This window comes from Paroedura picta, chromosome 14, assembly GCF_049243985.1.
Source record: "Paroedura picta isolate Pp20150507F chromosome 14, Ppicta_v3.0, whole genome shotgun sequence".
NCBI classification, from domain to species: Eukaryota; Metazoa; Chordata; class Lepidosauria; order Squamata; family Gekkonidae; genus Paroedura; species Paroedura picta.
This window is the reverse complement of record NC_135382.1, coordinates 30,484,106-30,510,373: the sequence shown is the minus strand read 5'-3', so window position 1 is coordinate 30,510,373 and position 26,268 is coordinate 30,484,106. Positions and strand designations below refer to the sequence as shown.

The 26,268-nt window shown below is 44.5% G+C and overlaps 2 protein-coding genes across 8 annotated transcripts in view; one reads left to right on the top strand and one right to left on the bottom strand.

The window, feature by feature from the left end:
* Positions 1–8,144, bottom strand: part of RANBP10 (RAN binding protein 10) — a 44,660-nt gene extending 36,516 nt beyond the window's left edge. Inside the window, exons 1-2 of one of the 3 annotated variants that reach the window (XM_077310721.1) lie at positions 7,839–8,144; positions 6,756–6,867 (exon numbers count right to left, since the gene is read on the bottom strand). In XM_077310721.1, the coding sequence (XP_077166836.1) occupies positions 6,756–6,867; positions 7,839–8,058 (332 nt within the window). In that variant the 5' untranslated portion in view covers positions 8,059–8,144. Of the gene's footprint in view, positions 1–6,755; positions 6,868–7,838 lie in introns of those variants that run through there. The other 2 variants (XM_077310720.1, XM_077310723.1) reach the window with 2 other exon arrangements.
* Positions 8,145–10,494: 2,350 nt separating this feature from the next.
* Positions 10,495–26,130, top strand: TSNAXIP1 (translin associated factor X interacting protein 1). 5 transcript variants are annotated; one of them, XM_077309452.1, is made up of 18 exons: positions 10,578–10,634; positions 12,417–12,443; positions 13,453–13,615; positions 13,936–14,023; positions 14,570–14,667; positions 15,320–15,449; positions 15,915–16,008; positions 16,932–17,128; positions 18,520–18,655; positions 18,763–18,932; positions 19,054–19,213; positions 19,980–20,110; positions 20,498–20,626; positions 21,422–21,583; positions 23,229–23,338; positions 23,991–24,114; positions 24,768–24,871; positions 25,197–26,130. In XM_077309452.1, exons 3-18 carry the CDS (start codon positions 13,587–13,589, stop codon positions 25,444–25,446), a joined length of 2,112 nt encoding a protein of 703 aa, XP_077165567.1. In that variant the 5' UTR covers positions 10,578–10,634; positions 12,417–12,443; positions 13,453–13,586; the 3' UTR covers positions 25,447–26,130. The 5 variants fall into 5 exon arrangements, with proteins under 5 accessions (XP_077165564.1, XP_077165565.1, XP_077165567.1 ...); XM_077309449.1 differs by lacking the exon at positions 13,453–13,615 and having other exon boundaries at positions 10,495–10,634; XM_077309450.1 differs by lacking the exon at positions 13,453–13,615 and having other exon boundaries at positions 10,505–10,634; positions 12,417–12,444; positions 13,932–14,023.
* Positions 26,131–26,268: the final 138 nt, after the last annotated feature.

Here is a 26,268-nt window from a genome sequence, read left to right as displayed (position 1 = left end):
AAAAAAAATCTTTCCAGTGTCTGAAAAAGTCAAAGTAAAATGGCTTCCGTCAACTCTACAAGTGGAAACGCTTTCTTCTAAATGCCAGCACAGCTCCCTGGGAGGTTGCCAGAGACATGGGTGCCAGGGCAGAGAAGCCGTCGCTCTCATTCCTTATGAGAAAGCACTAAAACGACAGCTAATGGGCAACTGGTGGTGAGCTTCCTTCAGCTATGAGGAGACAGCATTCCAACCTTATTATAAACAAGAGCAAAGCATGTTATAAGTGCCAAGCAACTCACACGAAAGAATCCAAATCTTCTATAAACATTGCATGCCAGACATGAAATACTAGTTGTGACAGCCACTGGTCATGTTCTTTATTGTATTAACAATTCTCTCCCTTTCTACAGAATAGCAGCTCTTACAGTCTGGAATAGATGCTCATTTTGCAGTCAATGAATTCTAAATACCAAGCTGATATAATGATGCTAGGTCACCTTAGTCCAATTGCACATACTTACAGCTTGCTATAGTTCCCTTAGTAACATTTATGGGCTCTTATAAATATGTTATGAGTTAGGAGCATTATTGCTCCCAGTTTGCAGGCAGAAATGAAGCTGGGAGTGTGCAGTCTTGATTTATCCCACCGAGAGGTCACAGCTGAGTGGGATTAAAGATTCCTTCCCTGTGTCCCGACCCACCGCTGTGCCAAATTACCATACCTTGGTACTAATCCCATGGAAGAAACACACAAAATAGAACTACCAGTTGATTACTGCATGACTGTAGAGTTCATTACACAAGCCTAATTATGAGAATACTACCACAGCATCAGAATAATCTTCAATTTACACCTCCCTCAAACAATTCCTGTATTGTGCAAGGGGTTAGACTAGATGACCCTGGTGGTCCTTTCCAACTCTACTGATTCAGTGTTTTTAGATTGTATAAACTTTAACTCATTATCCGACTATGCTGCTAGTTCCATTTACTACAAAAGTTGCTTATATTTTCCGCTTGTTTTTAATCAGAAAGCAGAAACTAAGATAAAAGAACTAAGATAACAAACGGTGCAGCACTTAGCAGTTCTCACACAACTATTGTGTAAAGTCACAATTTTGCTTGTGGAAAACTAACAGAGTTACTCCCATCTAAGTCCACTAAGTTCAACCAATTTGGAAGAGTGGAACTCTGCTTAGAATTGTACTGTAAGCGGCATTTGGCTCTCTATATTCCACAAACATGCCGATTTTATATGTGAACAAAATTATAAACTGTGCAGTTTAAATTGTGCATTAAAATAGCAAAATACTTTTAGTTGGTAAAAAACAACAATTCATGTGTTCAATCCTGTCTAAAATAAAGGAGTCCCCCCTCCCAAGAATAAAAGGGATGACCCCCCCCCCGGGCCTTCAAAATGTCTGAAAGCAAGTTCTGCATTTTTATCAATAGCCTGCTACACAGGCTGAATGTGAGTATGTTGATGTTAACAGCATACTCATCTCAGAAGTTGTTGTTGTTTTTAGTTGCGAAGTAGTGTCCGACCCATCATGACCCCATGGCCTTCCTGTCCTCTACCATTCCCCGGAGTCCACTGAAGGAGCTTCAGTGACTCCATCCAGTCACCTTGTTCTCTGTCATCCCCTTCTTCTTTTGCCTTCAACTGCTCCCAGCATTAGGCTCTTATCACAGCTTGCCTTGTGCTACAGAATGTGCAGAATTTCATACTCTTGAAAGACCACAAGAATATACAGTGGAGCCTTCTCTTAATTGGTAAATCAGGTCTCTCTGTACTTAGCTGCCTCTCGAGCCCACCTATCTTTATATTACTTCTCTATGGCCCACTTTAGCTACTGCTTGATGTTAACGGCATTTGGCTTTCAGTCATCACTACAGATTGCTGGCACTTGCACTGGTATGAACCCTTTGCTCTGCAAGATCATTCTGTGCGTATGCATCCATCAAGATGAAGGACAATTTTCCTGTTACTGGAAAATGCTTGATGATTCTACTCATCTAGTGAAAGAATTCAGAGTACTCATTTGTGGGCCTGGGCACAAAATCCCAACTGAACAACTTTCCAGACCACTAGATCATTCTGCAGAGTATCCACTGGGTAAAATAAACTAGTATCAAACATAATGATAGCAATGTTCTACACAGAGCCCTACAAATCACAAGGGATTCCACATCTGTCAGTCTTGTGTGAAGGATTACCACTAGTTTCGAGGACATTTCCTCCAGACTACAGTTATTAACAAATGTTTAGGGACCTCATTATTTAAATTTTCTACTTAGCAGCAAAAGGTAAAAGAAAAAACGGACAACAGAATCCATTACTCAAAGGTCGCCATGAACTGGTTGGGTACTTGCAAGTAAACTGCTGATACCTCAGCATCTGATCTGTGGCAATGAGATGGTGATACTGGCCAAGCTTTCAAAGGAGAGACAGGAATTTAAGAATTAACTTTTAGGAAAGAATCACAGCTACTATCGTGCCGATATTTACCATCTCTTTTATATTCTTTTGGCCTATCAAACTTATTCCAACATTTACAGACCTCTGTTGGAATGCCCTGTATCAGCTACTCCCACCGAATCTGTAATCTCAAGCTAAATGTTTCCTGACTGCACCTACCACACCACCGACAATGTAACATCCAAATCTGATCAGTTGTGCCAACCAAGCAGTGCCCCAGTTTCCTGAGAAGTTGAAATTCAGCTTACACTTAGTGGATTTACATGAGGATTTACGGTCAAGATTTAATTTAAACTTACTTTATGCGGTAATCTTCACATGGCTACAGGCTGCAAAGTTTTGTGGCAATCATGGGCCTTCTAAGGGAATTTTTCCCCATTAAAACTCAGTTAATGTCTAACAACAAATTTTGACAATTCCGGGAATTTCATTTGCCCCTTCACCCAAGCACCAGCAATTTAAACACGGTGTTGTAACCAAATTTGGTTTAGATGCTATCAGCACACCGGAGATATAGTACCTGCTTTGCTGCGTCGCCAGGATTAGCCAAACCAACATTTTTCTTTACACATATATGAGAAAGGACCTGCGTCCACAGCTGGATAACATCTGTGGGAAGAGGAATGCTGGCATAGTTCCTCTCCAATCCAATCCCTAAAAGGCAATCCTTCCTAATGGTCATAAAATGCACTTCTTTAGATTTGTCATCTTTATTACACAGAAATCTTGTAATAGGTGCTCTGGGCACTAGCCAGATTCTTTGCATTGGAACTGTCCAGTAACAGATTACTAAATCACGGCATGATATCTAGGGCAGGTACTCTCCACAAAGTTCACATTTTTTCTAAAAAGAAGAATCAAAATTCAACACGCAACAAAATAGAACTCATAAATGTTAAAATTCTGCATGCAATATTGGGTCTAGATTTACACAGGATTGGGGGGGGGGGAATACCTGATCAATGGCCTAGGCTTTGAATGGCCCCTTTCTCATCAAAGTGGATAATCCTTCAACGCTGGCAGTCGGATCCTGCCTCTGGCACCACGCAGTGATTAAGAAATATCCTGGAATGTGCAGAGCGCTATTGTGCTGTCTTGATTAGAGTATCAGACTAAGATCTAGGAGACCCAGATTCTAATCCCCACTCTGCCATAGAAGCGTGCTGAGTCCCCCTTGGGCCATTCACAAGCTCTCAGCCTGCCCTACCTTACGGGGTTGTTATCAAGATAAAAATGGAAGAATGAAGAACAATATAGTAACCTGCTCTTGGGTCTGTGATGAAGGGAAGGGGCGGGGTATATATATATAAAGGCAGAAAGGGAAACAGTAACTTTTGCCAAAAAGCAGAACAGCAAAATATTTCAAGGAATCTGATATGTTCCCTGAACTTTTCAAGGATTAACTGTGCATTACCATCTTCCAATGTGTTATTTTTTAAATAAATGACAATAATGCCCCAGAGTCAACAGGAATTTATTTATTATATTTATATATACCACCCTACCCCAAAGGCTCAGGAATGCTTACACTTTACTGTTTTCTGTTGCAAGGTGAAACTATAATATACAGGTTAATTCAGAAAAGTGACAGTACTTCATTAGCCATTGCTGATTTGTATAATCACTGCCCTCTGGACAAGTGATTGTCGGTCTTAATACTCCATATAACCAAATAAACTGCTTCAGGAACACAAGATGCAGTTTAACCAGTTCTTAATTTCTCTTGTTACCATATATACAACCTGACAGAGGTTAATATGCACTTCTACATATGAAATTCTCACAATCTTAACTCAGCCAATATCTGGTCCTCAGTTTCTTTTGTGGGGAAACTATTACTGCTTGGAAATAATGAGTAGGCCATTCTACCTTCCAAAACAGAAATAACTAAGCATATAAGCATATAACCCACATTTCACACATCGACATAATGACTTGTTATTCTCGTTTGCTTTGAAAGATAAATAGCAGTGATATACTCTGCTTTCTGACTAAAGCAAGCACAAAGTGCACCAAACAAAAACAGGTTACATTCCACAGAAGTTCTTCTTATATTGGATGTTTATCAGGCTACAATGGAATGACGGCATCAAAGGAAATTTAACAGAGCACAGAACTCTGGATTCCTTACTGGATTTGTCCAATGAAGATCAACGAATACATGAAGTTTGAGATCAAAGACCACAGGAATTATTAGAAGCTTTTATTCTGGATCTGTATAGTGATGAAGAATGCCCTAGGATGACAGTATTTTTGCAACTCACTGTTCCTGACAATGCTTTTCTTGTACTGTATATTTTAGCAGACCACACCATGAAACTGAATGCATGAAGCTATTTTATACTTAATAAGATCATCAGTTCATTAAGGTAAGCATCATCTACACAAGACTGGCAGTGACTCTCCAGGACCACAGGCTGAAGTCTTCCACATCAACTCTGACCTGATCCTTTTCTTTTTAAAAAACTGGAGATGCCAGGGATTGAACTGGGAACTTCTGCATGCCAAGCAGGCACTCTACCACTGAGTCATGGCTCCCCTCTTGTTTCAACAAGTCTACGAGCAGCCCCTACCTGGCAATTCTACATCTATAGGATATCTGCAAGAAGCAAGAATAAAATGTCCCTCAACTACAACTTGTACTGTTGTGCCAAAGAAAGAGCAGGGCTCTCTTTACCACCTTAAAAAAATAACACACGGACATATAAGTTGAAGCTCAATTTAACATGCGCAGCCTTGAAAACAGGATGTCAAAAGAGAAGATGACTTGGTCAATGCATGATACCGATGCATTCCAAAGCAACTTCTTCCAGATTTCACAATAAAGGGGGCCATAGACCTTATCTACCCCCACATCACCCTGTATATTTATTCCATGTGACCACAGGTCAGCATCTTCTTTAAGCAGCATATTAAAATGGAACAAGTGGACAGTACAAAATGGAAACAGTATGATTTAGTAATGCCTAGAAGAAGCAGATGCTTGTGTTGCTGGCACCTGATTTCTCAGTTTAGCAACAGATTCAAAACCATTGTTACAATACCATATGAGAAAATAGTACTTAGAAGAGGTATTTCTTCAAACCCCACAGCCTTATTGGGTCATCAGTTTTTCCATCAGTCTAATTTCTAAAGAAGTGATTTCATCACTACTGCTAAAACAACAAGCAACAGCATACCCATTCTTCAGATGTAACCAAATCAAGTCCACCTCCCACTGAGCAGCTCTTGTTCCTCCTCTATCATAACTATAAACTGTTCCTCTTCACTGACAAATTGAGAAGAGTTCTATGGCTGTCCCTGCCATTCAAACTGCATTCTGGGGAAAGTCTTTGATTCTTCTTATGAACAGGTTCAGGAAAGTAGCATGATCTGAAAAGTTTTACCAGAAAAATAAACCTAAATATATATATTGCCCTCCCATATGGCTCACAATATATAATTATTGTGGAAGAAAACTCTGAAACAGTTTTTTGAAGATGGCATGGTAAGGGACCACAAGGAAAAGGATTTGCAGGTGCTGCTTTAATGAATGAAAGCAGCCTTTTCCCTGCGTCAGTAAAGGAATTACTTATCTTCAGTTCTCATTATTCTGTAAAGCTAATGGTCCATTTATGCTCTCCATCTTTGAAAAGACATGCCCAACCACCCACATATTTTCTCTTGTCCAACACTGTCCTAGACCAGGGGTAGTCAACCGGTGGTCCTCCAGATGTTCATGGACTACAATTCCCATGAACCCCTGCCAGCGGTTGCTGGCAGGGGTTCGTGGGAATTGTAGTCCATGAACATCTGGAGGACCACAGGTTGACTACCCCTGTATCTAGACTAAGGAAGAAGTGATAGCCTAGTAGAACTTTTACACTCTATCCCTTAAGAGTCACTGCCATATTTGAGTCTCAACACACAAACAAGTCATATTGGAATTTTAAGATGTAAGCATGGTATAATTACCCATAACAGACAGCAAAGGGAGCAGCTTAATAAGCATGCTTCATCCCTGTACGTATTACTGGCTTGGCATTTAATGTCAGGAAGTCAAACCGGTTTTTTAACCTGAACTGAAGTTGAACCTGAACTGTGGCTGTATCCTCCCAACTGAGCCTCAATCCAAACCAAAATAAGAACTGGCACTGCTTCCTATCTTAAAACCAAACTGATGCAACTTCCTTCTTGTCGGGCCTCATATAGAAAGACCGAGCCCTTTCATGCCTCCACGTACTTTATGTACAAGACGACATCCCAGACATTCTAAAGACAAATTACCCAGGATGAATTAGAAGCACACACTTACCCATCTCTACCTTTACTGACTATCTTCACTTCAAAGTAATAAATACCACATGCTGCAGGGATGGGATGGGTGGCCCTGACTGAGGCAGCATCCTTGTGATTTTTCCCATGTCCTAAAAAAAAAGAAAGAAAGAAAAGGGGGGAGGGGAGAGACAAGAGACCTGTTTACTACATGGTGACAGCCAAGGGACTTTGGGAGGGAGGTGGAGCTGTAAAATCCAGGTTCACTGTGCTTGAAAGCCCAAAACAGGAAGATAATGTCTCACTGGTAAAAGGAGGAGACCCTGCACTGCACCATGGAAGACAAGGCAGGGAGACAGCATGCTAGCTCTCCCTTTGTCTCTCCTCTGTAAGTGACTGAGCAGAATAGATTGGCGACAACAGATTAGCTGGGGAGAACGGAAAGGGGGAGAGGAAAATAAATGGTTTGCGACTGAGCCACGTATTGAAAAACCACACCCCCGGTTCTTGCCAAGGGGCTGCTCATTAGGGGGGCTGAGGGAAACCAGCGGCAAGGCAAGGCAGCCCCCCGCCCATTTCTGTTCCAAATTCCACACAGGCTCCATCTCTGTCGCCAGACGTGGGCAACCATCCCTCGGCCCGCCCCACCGCACCCCACCCACCCACTCCCCCTTTCACCCCCCATGAAGACACTCGCCCAACACTCCTCCCCACAGGCCCCACACGACTTGACAACGCCTCCCGCCGACCACCTTCTCTCCCTGCCGGCTCCCAAATCCCCCCACCCCCAGATCCCCTCACCTCAGATGAAGCCGGGCTACTCCCAACACCGTTCCCTCGACAACCCTCACCCCAGCCCCCCCAATCGCCCCTCCATTTCACACCCACCTCTTTCAGGCGCCCTAGCCCCCTCCCCCCACCGCCTCAACACTCCTCCCTCCCCCAGTGTGACAGACCGCTCCCCACCCCCATCCATCCGCCCACCCCCTCCAAAATCTCTCCCCCACCCGGAATCCTTCCCCCCTCCTCCAGCCTAGCTGCCTCCCCTCCCCAAGCGACCCCCGCCCGGAGTCGTCTCCCCCCCCTCAGCCCGTCCCCTTCGGCTCCCCCCCCCCCCCGCTACCTTTGTAGTGAACGCGCAGGTTGCCTTGGGAGAGGCCGATATAGTTATACTTGTCCTTGGGGCTCCAGGCGCGCGGCAGCGGCGTCTCCGCCTGGTTGACAGCCGGGTAAAGCCGTCGGAGGCGCTGGCTCAGCTCCTGCTCTTCTGGGGGAGGCGGCGGCAGAGGTGGGGGCAGCGCGGACTCTCCCCCAGGTAAGCTGCCTGCACCCGCGTCCGCCATCTTGGAATCACTATTGTGTCAGCAGGAGGGGGAACGGGCCCCGTTTCCCTGGCTGTCCAATGGGAGGCGGGCTCGGCCACAATGGAGCCCAGGAGGACGATGGGAAAGCGAGTCCGAGCACTCGCTTACCCTGGCTGGTCAATGACAGAGTGGACTACACACCCCGAAAAGGACCGTGAGGCGAGACCCCGCCCACTTGCTGTGCCGCAGAGAGCGCCGGGATAGCGAGTTTCTCAAGACACTGCTCTGTTGATTTGGTAGCCCGGCATATCTCTAGCCTTCGAAAGCTGTCAAGCTTTCTCCCCTCTCCCACCTAAGGCTACCACCTACTGAGTGGGAAATTCCTGTAGATGTGGAAGTGGAACCTAGGGAGGGCAAAGTTGGGGTCGGAGAGAGAGGAGAGCACAAGGGGATGTGATGCCAGAGTTGCCCCTTTAAAGCTGCCATTTTCTCCAGGGCACCTCATCTCTGTAATCCAGATATCATTCACAATTCTGGGGGAAATCCAGACCCCTCATGGAGGCTAGCAACCCCACTCTCTTCCCATGAAAAATCCTAACAGATGCAGTTTTCTAGAGAGCTCAAATGGTTGCGTGTTGTTATGTTATTTTTGTGGTCTTAATAAAAGTTACCAGCAGGTAGATAGGAGCAAGGACATACTACATAAAGAAATTATTTAGAAGCAATAACTTATCAATGCAAATTCAGCCCAGGCAGAGTGAATGAGAACCACAGCCAGTCTGTAGATAGTTGGGCAGGGCAGGATAAATGTCAAATCAGATCTAATCAAAGAAGGTGCAGAACTGATTACCAGCCATAAAATAAGCCTTTCAGCACCTATAGGGAGTGAGGTAACCCAAGTCTTTATGCAAGCCTAATTCAGCACTTTTACATTGGATTCTCCCATCCAAGTTATTTAGATGAGCAACCACATGTCCTAGAAAACTAGTGTTTCCCTTCTGGTTTGGGGGTATTAATATTTTTAATGCAGAGGGTCCCAAACTCAATCTCTGATAACTCCAATTTGAAACTTAGATTTGAATTCAGAAGCACCTTCAAGATCAACAAGATATTCAGGATGTAAGCTTTAGAGCGTCCAAATTCCCTTTGTCAGATACAATAAGTGAATGCAGAATTCTGACAAAAGACATTTTGACTCTCAAAAGGTTATACCCTGATGTAGGTGTGCACGCACAGGAAAGCTTATACCCAGAATTAAACTTCATTGGTCTTAAAGGTGTCACTGGACTCAAATCTAGTTCTTCTCTGTAGTCCATCATAGCTAACCTCTGAAACTATCCCATTGATAATAATCAAGTAGTAGGTGATATGAAAGACCTGAGGTTGCCTGCCATTCCTCTGACTAGATCAACAGTGACCTCTTAAGCAGAGTTGTGCCCTTCTAAGTCCATTGAAGTCAATGGACATAGAAGCATGGAAGTCTGTTTAGGCTGGCATGATCTGACCACCAAAAGCTGATTTAAGTATTATTCTATTTTTTTGTTTTCGTTTTTGGGGTACAGTGCTGGTCTGAACAGCTAAGCAGGGCTGGCCCTAGTCAATATTTGGAAGGGAGATCATCATATAATATCAGGGATATGACACTGGGTAATGTAGAAAATCCCATGAGGTCGCCCATGAGATTTAGGGGTGGAACCTGGAGAGGGCAGGGCTGGGGGAGGGGAGGGACCTCATCAGTGGGGTATAATACCACAGAGCTGACCCTCCAAAGCAGCCATTTTCTCCAAGGGAACTGATCTCTGGTGTCTGGAGATCTCCAGGCCTCACCTGGATATTAGCAGAACTAATTTTACTTCCCGGTAAACAAGCACAGGATCCAGCTGTAAACTACAATGCAGTAAAAGGGACAATACTGGACCTTTTTCTGCAGTAAGGCATAATGGGAAACTTACTTTCAGCCACCCCTTTGGGGAAAAAGTAAGCTGCTGCACCTGCCACCCCAATACACGCACACAGATCACCTGTACCCACACATCTTCCTATAAGCAATAATTTTCAACTGGATTGGCTTGTTCACACACACGCACACATCCAGTCCTAAATGACTGCTATAATGCAGTCCCCTTTGTGGACAAGCCAATGCATGCAGTTGCAGATTGGTGGAGTCCCGAATAGGCATAAATAACCCTCTTCCTACTCAACGACCCTCCCCTGTAGCAGTATTATGAAGCAATCTTCCAGCCAGCTCTGCGCAACTCCCAAACCTGTCCTACACAAGACACCCACCACCAGCCGCTCTTCCTGCCGGGATTCCCAAATTCAGTAAAGGAAGAGAGCCACTCTAAGCAGACCTACACAGAAGTCAGCCCCATATTATCCAGTGCGCGCTAAATTCCAGGAAGGCGTCTTTAGAACTGCACCGGAATTGTCTTTCGGCTTCTGCTAGACGCCCAAGAATCCCACAAGCCAAGGACACGCGCGCTCCCGGGCTGCCTCTAGAGGCCGCTGAGGCTTCGGTCGAGAGAGCAGGCCGCGATCGTTGCCATGGAGACCGGATGTCAACAACCGCCGCAGCCTCCTCGCCGGCAGGCGGCCATGGACAGGGACTTTCTCCGGTGAGAGGGGCGGGCGGGGCGGGCGGAGGGGCGCGGGCACTTCCGAATATGCCTACCCGAAACGGCAGCCTGACCCTAGCCCAAGAATGTTTACTCGGAAGTAAGTGCCACTGTGCCCAGGGAGGCTTGCAAATTGATGTCCTTGGAGAAGATTCAAATGGGTAGCCGTGTTGGTCTGAAGTAGCACCATAAAATCAGGGTCCAGGAGCACCTTTAAGGCCAACAAAGATTTATTCAAGGCGTGAGCTTTAGAGTGCATGCACTCTTATGCATGCACTCGAAAGCTCACGCCTTGAATAAATCTTTGTTGGTCTTAAAAGTGCTCCTGGACTCTGATTTCCTTGGAGAAGAGTGTTACGGATACCCCAGAGACAAGGAAGTGGGTTCTGGGTCTAACCAAGCTGGATTCCTCCCTAGAAGCGAAAATGACTAGGCGGAAGCGATATTTGGAGGAGGTGAATTCTGGTGGGTCACCAGGTGGGTCTGAAGCAACGGAACCAAGTTCCAGTCCAGCGGTACCTTGAAGACCAATAGCATTTTTCAGTCGAGGGATAAGCTTTCCTGTGCCGTGAATAAAAATGTGTTGGCCTTAAAAGTCCCACCGGACTCAGACTTGGTTAGGAGAAGACAAGTCCGCACTGGGAAGGACAATAATGGTAAGGCGGCAAGAAAAGAGTATGAAATTGATTGGCTTGGTAAGCTGGGAAGCCACAGCCCCTTGCCCTGCAATCCCTGAGCAAGGTGCCTTACGATTGTTTGGGAGGTCATTAATTCATAGCACCACCATATGTTGGAAGGGACTTGGTGGCACTTGACACACGCAAGCGTGCATAGGACTGCACCGTCCACCCCAGCTTTGTGGCTTCTTTGGAAAAGGTCTTGTGGTGACTGCTAGCTTGCATGGATTTCAAAAGGGATTCAAAAATTCATGGATGGAGATGGCTTTGTTTGACAAGGTGGCTCAATGGAACCTCCAGATTCAGAGGCAGTGTACCTCTGAATGCCATGGCGAACCAATTTATTTTAGCATATATTTTATTCTTGGGCATTTTGTCAATGTTTCTGAGTCCCAGAACTGAAAACAGGCCCCAGGAGAGGGCCAAAGACAGTTCAGGGAACCCTGATGGGACATTCTTCCAAGCAAATGTATTTTGAATCTGGCTTTAAACTGAAAAAACGCTGTGATCTGATGCATGCCTTTGCAAGTTAGTCTCATTAGATCTTGACAAGATTTACTTCTGAGTAAATTGTGCTGGAGTTTAAAGGCTGCAAAAAATATATGGACTGTCAATGTCTGGACAGAAATTCAGTCAGTGCAGCTTTCCCTGACAATTGCTTTGAACGTATTTTTCTTCTTATGATGCTGCCTCTGCTATGTTTATAAACTTTGTTTTAAAAAGCAAGTTTCTCCAGAACTCTCATTGTGTAATGACAGCAACCGCAAAAAGACCCCAAAAGGAGGAACCAGTGAAAGGTAGCTTAGTATGATGCTTTTCAACTCTCTTGATTTACTGAGCAAAGTTTATTGTGTGTTGCCATGTATTTTCATATTTGGAGATAACAATTTGAGGGCAAGACTCATGCTGGATAGGGGGGCAATACAGTCAATCAGTTATAGTGGGGCTCACTGGTTGTGTTCGTGAATATTGTATGCCCATCATATCCACTTGCCTGTTCTTGCCTATTATCGTTTGCACACTTATCCTCTTTATTTGAACTGCAGATAGGCAAGGCTCGGTGATGTCTATTGGTCATCAAATATTTTTCCCCTTCTTATTACAGGCCATCAAGTCAGGATCTTGGGAAAAGGTATTACAATTATAATGCAGCTGAGTAGATATGTTTCTTTATTGAACATGTGAAGACCCAGTATGGTATACTGGAGCGAACGCTGGCCTAGAACTAGCAAGTATTGGGTTGAAATCTTTGCTCAGCAGGGTTGGCATCAAGGCCCACATATTCAGACCCACACTCTGGCGTGGAAAACGGCTAAGTAACCTCAGGCAGGTCCCTCATTTTCAGCCTAGCCTACCTCACAGGGTTATTGTTGTGAGGATAAAATAGAAGACAGGGAAATGATGTTAATTGGGTCCCCTTTAGAGGAAAAGTGAAGAAGAGGGTTTTTATATATGCCGTTTTTCTCTACCCTTCCTCTCCCCACAACAGATAACCAGTGAGGTAGGTGAGGCTGAGAGAGCCCTAATATTCCTGCTTGGTCAGAACAACTTTAACAGGGCTGTGATTAGCCCAAGCTTACCCAGCTAGCTGCATGTAGAAGAGTAGAGAATCAAACGCAGCTCATCAGATTAGAAGCAACCTCTCTTAATTGGGATGATGAAATAGGAGGAAGTAGGGATTACCAGAATGGGTGCATTTGTGCAAAATTAAGTTGTCCCCCCCCACATGCCATCTTTCTGCCCAAATGCCAGCAGCATAATCCACACTTTGCCATATCCCCGTCAGATCACAGGGACTAGAATTTGTGCCTTGGAATTCTCTAGGGCGCACTAATGTTTAACACATATTAATATGGCATATTATTATTGTTAATTTTGCAAGTGACAAGAAACTTTTGGGCACCTTATTTATTTCTTTTTGGTGCAGAATTGTCCTGAGAAGTCCTGAGCCCCTCTAACTACTCACTGTGCCATACTAGGAGTCTGCTAAATGCTGACCAGGTGCTCACCGTATTTCCCTGCTCATCTCAGTTTAAAAAAAAAATGAAATTCTATTTATTTTTAAATTAAGTTACCTGACAAAGACACATTCTCCATCTGTAATGCACAACTGTAGATTACCAAGATTTGTTCTGTCTTAGAAGGAGAACACGGGCAAGAGAGAACTCCAGAAATAAAGCTATTTGCTGGACAGCACAGAGAAAGATCCTATGAAGTAAAAGCTTACAAAACAAACAAACCCTAAAGCCAGTCTTTTCCTGGCCGTTCCAAGGTGATGCATGAGCAACTGCTGCCAATCTGCTGGTGAGCTACCTACTGAAGGGCTCTGTCCTAGGTCCTCCAAGAAATGATCTTTTCTTATCCTGACACATCTGATTTTAACAGCACATCATTGAGGATTTCTTTGCTGAAATGGATTGCTGTTGAGTTTCAAGCACAGAGATTTGACACAACTAAGGAACCCATGCTCAGCATTTGGCCCCTTGGTGTTAACTGCCATTTTTTTGAAATGAAAGAAAGATTCAAGGGGGAGGGAGAGGAGTTGAGTGAATGGCGGAACTCTCTTAGCACAAGGAAACTCTTTCCTAATGGTCAGTCACTTCCTCCTTCTTGCTATTGGCCAGGGTATCATTCTTTGACTCTGCGGAGGATTTAAATAATGAAGAAAGTGCTACTGATCTGAAGAAATCTCAGAAGAAACCCAAGGGCTTGGTGAGTGCCATGTTTCCAGACAGAGGCTGACCCCCCTCACCAGAGGCCCTGTGATCTGATTAGGGCAGCTTGTCAATCATGTCAGGTCACATGTTTGGGCATTTAGATGCTGTGCCAGATCTTGGACTCTGTGAAGCTTAAGGGAACAGCATCCTTGTTTACTAGGGCTTTATGGACTCTCCTCTAGGGATAGTAGGGATTTAGTTCACATATATAATTAAGTTGGTCTCCTTATATCTTTAGGGGGGGGGAAGGGGAAGCCTTTACATTAAGTGGCATAGAAATAATCCATTGCTGTAAACCACCCCAAGCCCATTTGCAAAGAGGGCTGGTTTATAAACCAAATATAATAATTTAAAAATTTGCAACGCGTTCCTCAAGAAGTAAGCCCCATTGAGTAGGCCGGTTTTGGTTTGCTGTCTTGAGTTGACATTTGCAGGCCACTCAGGGTTTTTTTTTTTTTCCGACAGTGTGAATGAATACACCCTGCTTTCTTTAAAATGCTGTCAGAATGTGTTGTCTGTCACTTTCCTTCCGATCCTCCAGGAGCGCTCTAGCAGTCATCTGTCCTCCTGGCCCGCATACACGCCAAGCAACACTGTGCTGCTCGAACGAAAGCCTTGTGCTCACCCTGGATGGAAAAGGTACACATGTAGGGATGGCTATCTCATGAAAGTGAAGGCTTCATAGGATTAGATGGAAAGTTTTGATTTGAGTGATTTGATTTGTTTTGCTTTTTTTTTTTATCTGAGCTTAGCTCAGTGGCTAACCAGTATCAAAATTAGGGGCTGTGGCTCAGGGGTACAGCATCTGCTATGCATGCAGGTCAATCCTTTAAATCTGGCTTTTCCCCCAGGAGATCTGATCTCTGTTGTCTGAGGATCAACTGTAATCCAGAAAAACTGCCTGGAGGTTGGCAATCCTAGAGAGTATACTGAAGTTTTATTTGGATCTGTGGATATCTTGGAAGAGAAATCTTATGCGATAATAAACAATTGCATTTATTTATTTAATATATTTATATCCCACATTTTTAGTTGAAAACTCCCCACGTGGAACACAAGGTAAAGAAAAACACATGCCAGTAAAAATAAACTGCATCATAAAAAGTTAGGCTTGTAAACTACAACAGACTCTACCATTTCCAACAAAAAGAAGCAGAGCAGAACAGCTTCTCAAGCCTTAAGAAGAGTGGGAAGGTTAGAAAAGACAGAGGAACAAACCAGGAAGAATATTTAAACATGGAAGTGTGTTTTCTGGGTTGATGGTTGCATTTAATTTTCTGTCATTCTACAGCCGCCCCAAAGTCGGATTTGGTCTCCCGACTTCAAAGCCACGCTACCTTGAAATGCTGGAATACCACCTGCGGACAGAGCTGCAGTCACTGGATCTTACAAAAGGGAGAGCTCAGGAACTTAGGCTCCAGGTCTGAGGACTAAGCAAATCTATAGGGATGTTGAAGACTAATGGGAACCACCATGCTCAGAGGTGGTAAACCTCTAAAAACCAGTGATAACCAGCAGTGTCAGGGTGGCCTTGGCCTCTATACCCTATTGGTTGCCCTTCTGAGACAACTGGATTTTCAGTACCCCTCCCAAAATGGGTGGTTCTGGAATGAGCAAACACCTCCCATTTTTGGCAGTAAAGATGGAGGCAAAAAAAAAAAGCATTCAGCTTCTCTACCATTCCCATAATTGTTTTATCATCCAAGGATCCCAGTGCTTCCCTGCTACTAATGTACAAGAAGACATTTTTATTATTAGTCTTTGTTTTTTTTTGCAATATGTTCCTCATAGTTCCTTCTTGCTTGTCTCATCACCTGCTTGTATTTTATTTGCTATTCTGTAGCACTGTAATAAGAGGTACTAGATTCTACCTTTCTCTCTTTTAGCCTTATAGAGAAGTATTCGAGTTCTTTATGGAAGAATTCAAAACCTACAAGCCCTTGTTGGCATCTATCAAGAATGAATATGAAACAACCATAGGTAAGAACCTTGAAGCTGTCGCACCACCTGTAACATCAATTCTGAACAATTCTTTCCTTCCAGTGATCCTCTCCCATTCTTTTTAAAGCCATTGAAAAATTCAAGTTCACAGATCTTTGGCTTTTGGTATGCTTTGGCCCTGAGTGGGGATTTGAACCCAAATCTCTGTCTGATACTGCAGTGATTACACCCCGCTGACTTTATTTCAAAGTCCCTTGGTCCAAACAAACCAAATAGTTCCACTGAACTCAGGGAAACTTACTTCTGAATAAACGTGGGTAGGATTTCACTTAATTATCTGTAGGGAATGGACAGTGATATTAGGTTCAGTGTATATGCATTAGCCTTTTGAACTTGTCCATTGGCTGCGAAAGTTGGACCATAAGGAAGGCCGAGCATCAAAGAATTGAGGCTTTTGAACTCTGGTGCTGGAGAAGACTCTTGGGGGTCCCTTGGACTGCAAGGCGAACAAACCGGTCAGTCCTAGAGGAGATCAGCCCTGACTGCTCCTTAGAAGGCCAGATCCTGAAGATGTAACTCAAATACTTTGGCCACCTCATGAGAAGGAAGGACTCCCTGGAGAAGAGCCAAATACTGGGAGCGATTGAGGGCAAAAGAAGGGGATGACAGAGAATGAGGTGGCTGGATGGAGTCACTGAAGCTGTAGGTGCAAACGTAAATGGACTCCGGGGAATGGTAGAGGACAGGAAGGCCCTCATTGTCCATGGGGTCGCGATGGGTCGGACGCGACTTCGCACCTAACAACAACAACATATGCATTAGACTCCTAATGCAGGGCTCTCTAGCAAAAACACCCAGAAAAAGAAGAAAAACATATGGCCTTTGTCAGTTGGAAAGGGCATGTTTAACCCATGCTCTGGAAACTAATGTCTCTGGGGATTTTTGTTCTTGACCCCCTCTAGCACAACTGCAGGAGAAAATATACTCCTTGGAGTCAGTGAATGCCGTATTGGTTACAGCCTCTGACCAATGCACTCAGAAGATCCTGGCTTTTCAGGAGCAAGAGAAAATTGAAATAGCACAGCTGAAGAGGGAGAGGATCTACTTGCTAAAGCTCATTGACCAAATGAAGGAGGAGAAATCCTCTTTGGAGGTTCAGGTGAGATGGAGCCCTGTTCATCCACATCTTAAAGCCTTTACATTTAGATAGCTCTGAGAGGGGCATGGCTCAGTGGTAGAATATTTGTTTTGCATACAGAAGCTCTCAGGCTCAATCTTCGGCAACTCAAGTTAAAAGGATAGCCAATAGATGATGAGAAAGACTTCTGCCTTGAGACCCCAGAGAGCTTCTGCCAGTGAGTAGACAATAATGACCTTGGTGAACCAATAGACAGATGAGTTTCATATGAATATTGTGTATCTCAGTTAATGCAATTGCTACCCCTTGTTAAGGCCAGACCTTGCCCTTCCTTCAAAGCCCTTTCTCATTCCTCTTTAGATAATGAAGTGGTTTCCCCTCTTTGATTGTACTGGAGACAAAGAGAGAGGAAGAGTCAGCCAGGAGAAAGCTTTCCATGAGAAGTTTGGGAATGCTGGGCTAATTCTGGTAGGCTGAGCAAGCTGGGCATGGCTTCCCCCATAATTGACCTACAAGCAGCTATCCTTAAAAATATCATTTGATTTAATGGAAACATGTGACTGGATCTAAAGATTCCCCCCCCCCCCTCCCCGATCTGGAGAGTCTTTCTTTGAGGGGAAGGCCTTATGCATGAGAGGAAGTATACTTCGGATCCAGCTCCATGGTTTAGATCCATCCTTTTATGTTTCCCATGTTCCAGAAACAGATCACAGTCCTGTGATATAGCGCACAAATTGCCAGTTCAGTTTCCTACATCTCCATCTCAAAGGTTCCCAGGTAACTAGGCTGGAAAGACCTCTATCCACACCTTTGGAGAGCCGATTTCTAGCTAGAGTCCATTGATACAGTGAATGATAAGGCGGAGCTCCACATCTGCTGTGGGGTAATGTGGAAGCACATGGCTTCCTGACCCAGGAACATACATGTATACATGAAGCTGCCTTATGCTGAGTCTCATCCAACAGAACCAGTATTGTCTACTCAGACTGGAAGTAGCTCGCTAGGATCTCAGGCAGAGGTCTTTCACATCACCTGTTAATTGATCCTTTTTCTTTTCACTGAAAATATCATGGATTGAACCTGGAACCTTCAGCTTGACAAGCAGATGCTTTACCAACTGAGGCATGGCGGCTTCCCAATAGTCAGCTCTCTCTCTTCTCTTTCTCTGCATAAGTTTGTTGAACCTCAGTTCCTTCCATTCCTTGAAGTAGTGGGGATTTGTTAACTTTCTTCTCAGGAAGCACCACATCAGGTATTCTCATTTCAGAATTCTACCCATTCCCCCCTCCAGTTGTCAACTTATCTCATCCCATCATGTGGTGGTGCTGTGGCATTCCTTTCTGCTTCTGAACTTGTGTAGTGAGTTTGTCAGGGCCCATGCATCAGGGTCTCTTCTCTCTTGCCTTGCACAGGTGACTAAACTACGGAAGGCGGTGGCTGAGGAGAACCTCCACTACGTGAACGAGCGTGATGCCCGCAAGCTGCTTCTGCTGGATCTTAACGAAATGTACCGACTGAAGGAGGAGATGAAGCTCACCAAAGTCCAAGGTAAGCAATGTGGTGGTCCAACCAGTTATTTGGGGCATGGGACCGGTGCTGCTTTTTGTTTGGGTGTTTTTGCTTGGTCACACAGTTATTCTTTGAATGTTTTAAAGAGGAGAAGGGAGAAGATGCGGTGACGTTGGCGCTTGCTTTGAAGACAGCACGGCGGGACCTTACTAAAGCCCAAGTTGAGCTGAACACCATGAGAGCCAACTATGGGGATGTGGTGCCCAGAAGAGACTTTGAATCTCAGGAGAAAAAATATAACGAGTTGGTTGAAAAGGTAGCCAAGCACTGGTCTTTCCTGATTCTTACTGAGATTCTGGACACTGTGTTTGTGTGGCAAAGCCACATGTCCGCCCCTACCCCACATTGCCCTGATAGTTATCAATATTGCCTTTCAGATAACACTTCTTGAGACGGAATTTCAAGACCTTCAAGAAGAATTCAACACAATGCTGGAGGTCCACAGGCAGATTGCAGAGGAGCGAGATCAATTCTACAATGAACTTATCACTGTCCAGCGCAGTTCCACGCCCCGTCCTGACTGGGATAAATGTGCAGGTATCTTTTGAGCTTTCTGGTCTGTCTCTCTGTACCTTCCAAGGAGTGATGCGTATAACGATCCTTGTGTTCTCAATCTGGAAACTAACTCAACTTCTGTGCTCCAAATATACCACCCAAAGCTCACCTGTAGGTGCTGTATCAATTTATTTTGGCATCATTTGACAGTTGAGTATCAGTGGCATTTGAGACACTGCATTAGATCCCTGCCAGCTTTCCCACAGGCACAAGGACTCCCACTCACAGGAAAGTCTTTGCACCCAGAGAGACACTAGTCTCTCTTTAAGGCAAGAATCAGACATGAGACAGATGGATCAAGAAAAGACCCATTTGAAGTAAAGTTATGAAGAAAGGATAGGTAGCCATGTGGGGCACAAAGGTACACCTTTTGAAGGTCAGTGCGATCTGCAAACATGGTGTGCAATCCAAAAGAAATGTAGTGCATTGAAGATCCATTGAACCAAGTCTTCTTGTGCACTTCCTTGTCACCTTAAGTCCTGTTGAAATCAACAGAGTCCATAAATTCTTTCTCTCACTTTTTGCTTTCAGCATCTTCTGATCATCACTGGAACATGTTCTGCCAACATTTTTTTGCGGGGAGTGTACCCAGTAGACAGGGCCTGCTAGCTTGTCTGTGGATGGCTTTTCTAACTGGCACATGGCCCAACCACTTTACTATTAGCTACAGCAATGGTCCCTTGATCTCCAGCTTGCTGCAATGGTTCCATCTTATATGACAACTGTCATCTTCCTGCTGTTCTTGCAGAGGTGATAGCTGGTGGCCCTGAACGCTGGAGTGCTCTGTCCGAAGGCAAGTCTAGTGACCAGCTAGTGGATGTGCTTCTGGAAGATCTTGGGGCTTTGCTGCTGAGAGAGAGGGAAACCTTCGTACCACTGGTATGGACAAGCCGTTTGTTAACAGATAGGTGCATGTATCTCTGTATCTTATCAATTCAGACTTCGGCTTAATTTTCTCCACTGCCCTCAAATTATAGGGGTACGTATATGTTCTCTCCACACACAGGGAAACTAGTAGCTGTGAGGGGGCAAAGTGGGAAAATAAAGTATTAAATCCCCTTCTGCTCTGTGCCACCAGCCCAATACGGATCTTGTTGGTCTTTGTTCCTTCTGTTGTCTGTTTTGTGATTTTAAGATCTCATAACTGTCTTGTGAATCCAAAAGCTGGGATCAGAAAGAAAGGGGGTGGCAGAAGCAGCTCTGCTCTGTGCTTTGATTCATGTTCACTTGATTTTATCCATGGTTTGACACTCTTTCTGTCCCTAGGGGAAAAGTGACAAGATCCCTATATATCTGAGGTACGACGGCATGGTTCGAAACAAGAAGTTGACCAAGAAAGAGGTTGTGGCTCTCTTAAGGGAAATCTGGAGAGAAAAGATTATGATAGACCAACAGGTCTGTGTTCCGCACCTTTGTCTATTGTGACTAAAAGTCTGGGGAGGGGAATAAAGGGTGGACACACATGAAACTGCCTTCTGCTGAATCAAGGTCACCATGGTCTATTTTGACTGGCAGAAGCTCTCCAGGGTGTCAGGCTGAGGTCTTTCACATCACCTACTGCCTGGAGATGCCAGGAATTGAAGCTGGGACTTTCTGCGTGCTAACCTGAGGCTCTTCCACTGAGCCACAGTCCTAAGACGGGGCTTTGACTTTATACTAAGGCTATTTTTGACAAATAAGCAGACAAGTCCACAGCCATAAACCAAGGAAGGCCTTCACCCACCGGGAAGACCAGGTACAAATAATTACACACTCATATCTCCAGAGGCTGCATGGCAAAAGAAGTGGAGCCTGGGACCGCAAGTGTCATGCCTGTAGAGGAGGGGAGGCCAAAGGATACTGGAGTGTGCTGGATATGGTATCTGGAGAGCCAGGAAAGAGAACTGGGATGAAATAAAGGACAGATGCTCTCAAGCCAAGCAGAAAATACCTAATTCTGGCTCCTCGCTTGTTTCGCTACTTAATATGCTAAGTGTAAAGCATGGGAGCTGACAATCCCACGTCCGGATATCTGCTCACTGACTGCAGGATAGCGTATTATAAGTTAATCACTGACTTCACCAAGGACAATGAAATTACTGCAGGGGGAAGGGCTGCCAGGAAAGCCAACTAGTGATTCAAAATGGCATTTGCAATGTGTGTGATGCCAACAGTCGAGGCCTCTTCCTGTAACTCCTGCCTCTTTTGCAGAAAGGAAAGCGATCCAGCCTGCCAGGGTTCTTCCTCAACTACTTCCAGAGAAAATATGGTGATTCAATGGCTTTTGACTGGACATACACTACCTACGAAATGATGAAGCTCTATCGGTCCAACGAGGCAATGTCCATCTTTTTTAGCATACTGACTGGAAATGTGAGTAGTTCATCATACTCCTACTTGTTTAGGTGTACCAAAAAACACACACACACACACCAGGGAACAGGTGCCTGTTTCTCAGCCTCACCAACCTCACACCATTGTTGTGGAAATAACATGGAAGGAGAACACAATTTTCTAAGCTACTTTGGGTTCCCATTGGGAATAAAAGTGGCATAAGAGTATCCAAACAAATATAATTTCTGTCAGCAAAGAAAGGGCACAGTATCTCAATTCTGAGACCCTAAATACCAGGTGGGCATGGCGGAATTGTGAGAGTGTCATATAGGATTGGGGACATTTGGGTTCAAATCCCTGCTCTGCTATGGGAGCTCATGGGTGACCTGGAACAGCTACCCTCTTTCAGTCTGACATCCTTCCCAGGGTTGTTGTGAGGTTAAATTAGGAGAGACGCAAATGCTGCCCTCCATTCCTTGCAGCTGTAGTGGGGTGGGGGGGAATGTCCAAGACAGTCTACTGCCTGGCTGCTGGCTTAAAACACATGTTTGTAAAATGGCTAGCAGAAAGATGACAACCCTCCCTCAAAGCATCTTTCTTCATAGATCGATCCTTGACAGTGTGTTTTAGAGCACAGCTGTGCCAGCCAAGTCTAGGCAGATCAGTTTGGATACAAGGCCCCCTAGACATCCAGGACCACAAAGATGCCCCACTCAGTATTCTTCAACATCTTGGGTGAAACCAAAATATTACCAAAGCCTGTTGATTTTACTATTGATGGTGTGTGCATGAGTAAAGGGCCAGGACCTGCTCCTCCCTTTTCAACATGATAGCAAGAGCTTGAACAACTGCAGGTGAAAAAGCCAGTTCAGAAGTCTCACCCCATCAGAGTACCAATTTTTACTGTTTTTCTCCTAAGAGCACAGAGGTTTGGGCTTCCAGTGAATGTAGATGGAAGAGTATGCCCAACGGTGATTGATCCTCTTATTAATGTTTGCAATCTAAGATGAACAAAAGTTTGAGTCCAGTGGCACCTTTAAGACCCACAAAGTTTTATTCAAGGTATAAGCTTTCATTGGCAAGCACATGAGCCAGCTTGGTGTAGTGGGTAGGAGGGTGGACTTCTAATCTGGTAAGCCAGGTTTGATTCCCCGCTCCCCCACAGTACAGCCAGCTGGGTGACCTTAGGCTCACCACAGCACTGATAAAGCTGTTCTGACCGAGCAGGAATATCAGGGCTCTCTCAGCCTCACCTCCCTCACAGGGTGTCTGTTGTGTGAAGAGGAAAGGGAAAGCAATTGGAAGCCGCTTTGAGACTCCCTTGGGTAGTGAAAAGTGGCATATAAGAGCCAACTCTTCTTCAGATGCTTCTTCGTATCTGAAGTATGCTTGCACACAAAAGTTTATACCTCGAATAAAACTTTGCAAGTCTTAAAGATACCACTGGATTTAAACTTTGTTCTGCTGCTTCGAACCAACACAGCATCCATGGCATTCATTTGCTTATTAATTAGAGCTACTGCCAGTCCTTGCCAATTATAGGATGACTGGAAGTGAGGGGATGTTTTAGACCTGCCCCATATAAGTAGAGGCCTAGAAGGTGTTGAACCGGAGCTGCATTCAGACATGAAGGCAGCACTGACTGAGATGCTTTAACCGGACGCTGCCACTTCTGTTATCACAGCTCGATGAAGGGGTATACCACAGCCATCTCCAGCAACTCAGTGGTCTGTTAAAGGAAATGACTAACATGGACGTGGGCAATACAGGCCAGTTGACCTGTGAACAATTCATGTAAGTGTTTGGGTTGGGGAGGAATTGTTTCTGGGCATCTGTGAAAGCCAGGGAGCAGCATTAGAAACCTGTTGATTTTACCAAGGCAGCCAAGGTGGGATACAAATTTGGGGAAGATACAACACAGCAGTGATAGTTCCTCAAGGCTCAGTGACAGCAATGTGACAGGGGGTAATAGGGGACATACATTTTGTGTGGGATTTTTAATATGCTAACCGAGAATTAACGTTCTGGGAAAGTCGAGATGGCAGCTAGCTAGTATTGAAGTGATTTTAAATCAGACAGGGTTTTAATTATGTTTGGTGTGTTTTTAAGAAACAGAACTCTTGGTGTGTTTTTAAGAAACAGCACTTCTCCCCACCCATCCCAGATTAGAGGGTAACAGTAACAGCAGGAGAGGGGTAAGACCCTCATGCCTTCTGCAAACTTCCCAAAGTATCCTGCTAGCCAGAGTGGGATACCAGATGCTGGGACCTTCCAACTTTCTTATGAGGCCATATTCAATAGCATACGTTTACTAAATGTACCAATGCTCCCATCTCTCTCATCCATCCATGGCAAATAACTGCTACCTTAGATCTGTGTGACGGTACAAGGCATGTGCACTTGTGACACAGACCCTTGGACTGAAATCTTCTCTCTCCTGCTATAGCGTTGCCCTAAAGGCAGCTTTCCCCTTAAAGACTGAAGAACAGATTCAGGAGTTAGTAGAGGCAGCAGGCTACAGGCCAGACAATCCTGAGGACTTCATTCTCTACAGGCTCTTATTCTTGGAGGTAGGTATCCATCTCCCTGTGGTTATATTCATTCTATAGAGCAGGGGTAGTCAACCTGTGGTCCTCCAGATGTCCTGCATTAGCTGGTGGGGGCTCATGGGAATTGTAGTCCATGGACATCTGGAGAACCACAGGTTGACTACCCCTGCCATAGAGGAACAGCAGTTCATGCTGCTTCAGAGCTCCCTCTGAAGAGGAGAGCGGCTGCAGGTAATCCTGCAGAAGTAATGTTAGAGAATCTTGACGAGGAACTATCAACATCCAGGGCGCTTTGGCACAGGATAGGTCATTGTTCCCAAGCAACTTACAGCCTAAATTCAGCACAAGGAGACTCAACACAGGATACACAAGAGAAGACCCTGGATTCATTTCAATTGCATGGACTTTGCCTCAGAATGTGGAGACTGCAAGAGGTTATGGGGAAAGATGGGTGTGAGGAGAAACTGAAAGGAGGTGAGAGGAGGAGCTGCACAGGACTCTCAGGAGGTATCAGGGCAACAGAGACAAAGGCCATGTGCTCTGAGGGAATACAAGACTTTCAAGCAGCCGAAACCACCTCCAAACATCTCTTGCCTGGTTAGGATCTGATGGCTATACTACACACATGCTGTACAAGAAATAACAAATAACCACAGGCTTCTACATCATTGCAGGATGAAGAAGGGAAGCCAGAACCCCTGGTTTCCAAGTTAAGAGATCAATATATCAATGAAAAACAGACATATCTACGTGACATGCGTGCTGAGTTGGGAGACATGTGAGTATCTTAGCACTGCCAATCAGACATTTCTAGCAGATACCAGAATAAAAGTATCAATTTTTCTGCCCTCTCCCACCAGCAGTTAGCCAAAGCAGTAATTTATTCCATCTGCTTCTCTGTAGAACACTAAGCAGTTTTTCTTAACCTCATCTGCTCACAGCTGTGTATGGAAGTAAGAATGAGATAGGTATGGATAAATTATCTGGAAAAACAAGAAAAAACAACAGGCCCAGGAAATACAGGGCATATCTGAATATGACAGCAGTCTTCCTCATAGATCAGCATCCACTATTAACTAGTGTATTGTTTTTATTTTACACAGCGAAGTGAGGCCAGATGACCTGAGAGCAGCTTTCTGTATAGTTGACCCTGGCTTGCCTGACCAAACCCTGGAGTCCTACCTCACCCATGTCTTCCAAACCTCTAGAGAGCAACTGGATTCTGCTTTCTCACTGCCTGTAGACATGGTGATGCAGAGACTTGGAAGCCTAGACCTTCGACGACTAGGAACTGGTACAGGAGAGGCAAGGGGTGCCCAACCTACGGTGGAAGAATCAGAGTCTGTCATCTGAGCTGTGTTTTCTTTTGTATCCCTCCCTCCTCTTACCCGAACAGTACATTTTATGGACCACTGATCTGGAACCATACTGCCTTGAAAAACCCCTCAGGTGATAATTAGCCCAAAAGTCCTTTGTTAAGGATTCTGGATGTAGCAATAATAATAGTAATTTATTTTCCACCTTACCTTGTGAGATTCAGGGTGGATTACCATAGGATCCCCAGATAATCTTCCCCTCCCGAGCAGCATGTGAGAGGACTCTACTGAATCAAGTTCTGCTATAAGGTTTTATATCAGCTTAGGTTTGCTTGTTTTTTGTAACAATGTGACTATCCTGTTCCGACCATACAATTTCCCAAACACAATAACCAAGCTCAGGTTATAAAAAGGAACACGAAGAAACCTTTATAAAGAACCAGTCACTTAAACGGGATGTTGAAACTTCATGGCAGATGGATTTTGAACATTTTTTTTTAATTTGTCACCCCTGTTGGGGTTTCCACAAGTGTAAATATAACCATTCTGTCGCTGGCAGCAAATACAGTATTCATGCTGAACTTGGTAATTGTTTAGTAAGACAGCTCATTGTGTGTTCAAAAGTAATCTGAGCAAATTTGGGGGTTAGGGCTTGTAACACAAAAATTAGCAGTATTATTTGTAAGCAGAAGATGGGCATTAAACTGTTAAACCCTAATAACTGTCATCTGGGTTATTTTTTCACACCCCAGGGTATGCCTGCAAAACAATTTTTGCAAAAATTCTGTACTCTGAGAATTAATCTGGAATGATTAATTGGAACAATGCTTCATATTTCATCATCTCCATTTTCTAAAAA

Excerpts from the sequence above, each read along its gene's own strand:
- TSNAXIP1 (XM_077309449.1), top strand. The coding sequence starts at position 10,564 with ATGGAGACCGGATGTCAACAACCGCCGCAGCCTCCTCGCCGGCAGGCG. Across the intron at positions 18,656-18,762 it reads GAAGCTCACCAAAGTCCAAG|AGGAGAAGGGAGAAGATGCG; the intron begins GTAAGCAATGTG and ends AATGTTTTAAAG. Across the intron at positions 24,115-24,767 it reads ACAGGCTCTTATTCTTGGAG|GATGAAGAAGGGAAGCCAGA; the intron begins GTAGGTATCCAT and ends ACATCATTGCAG.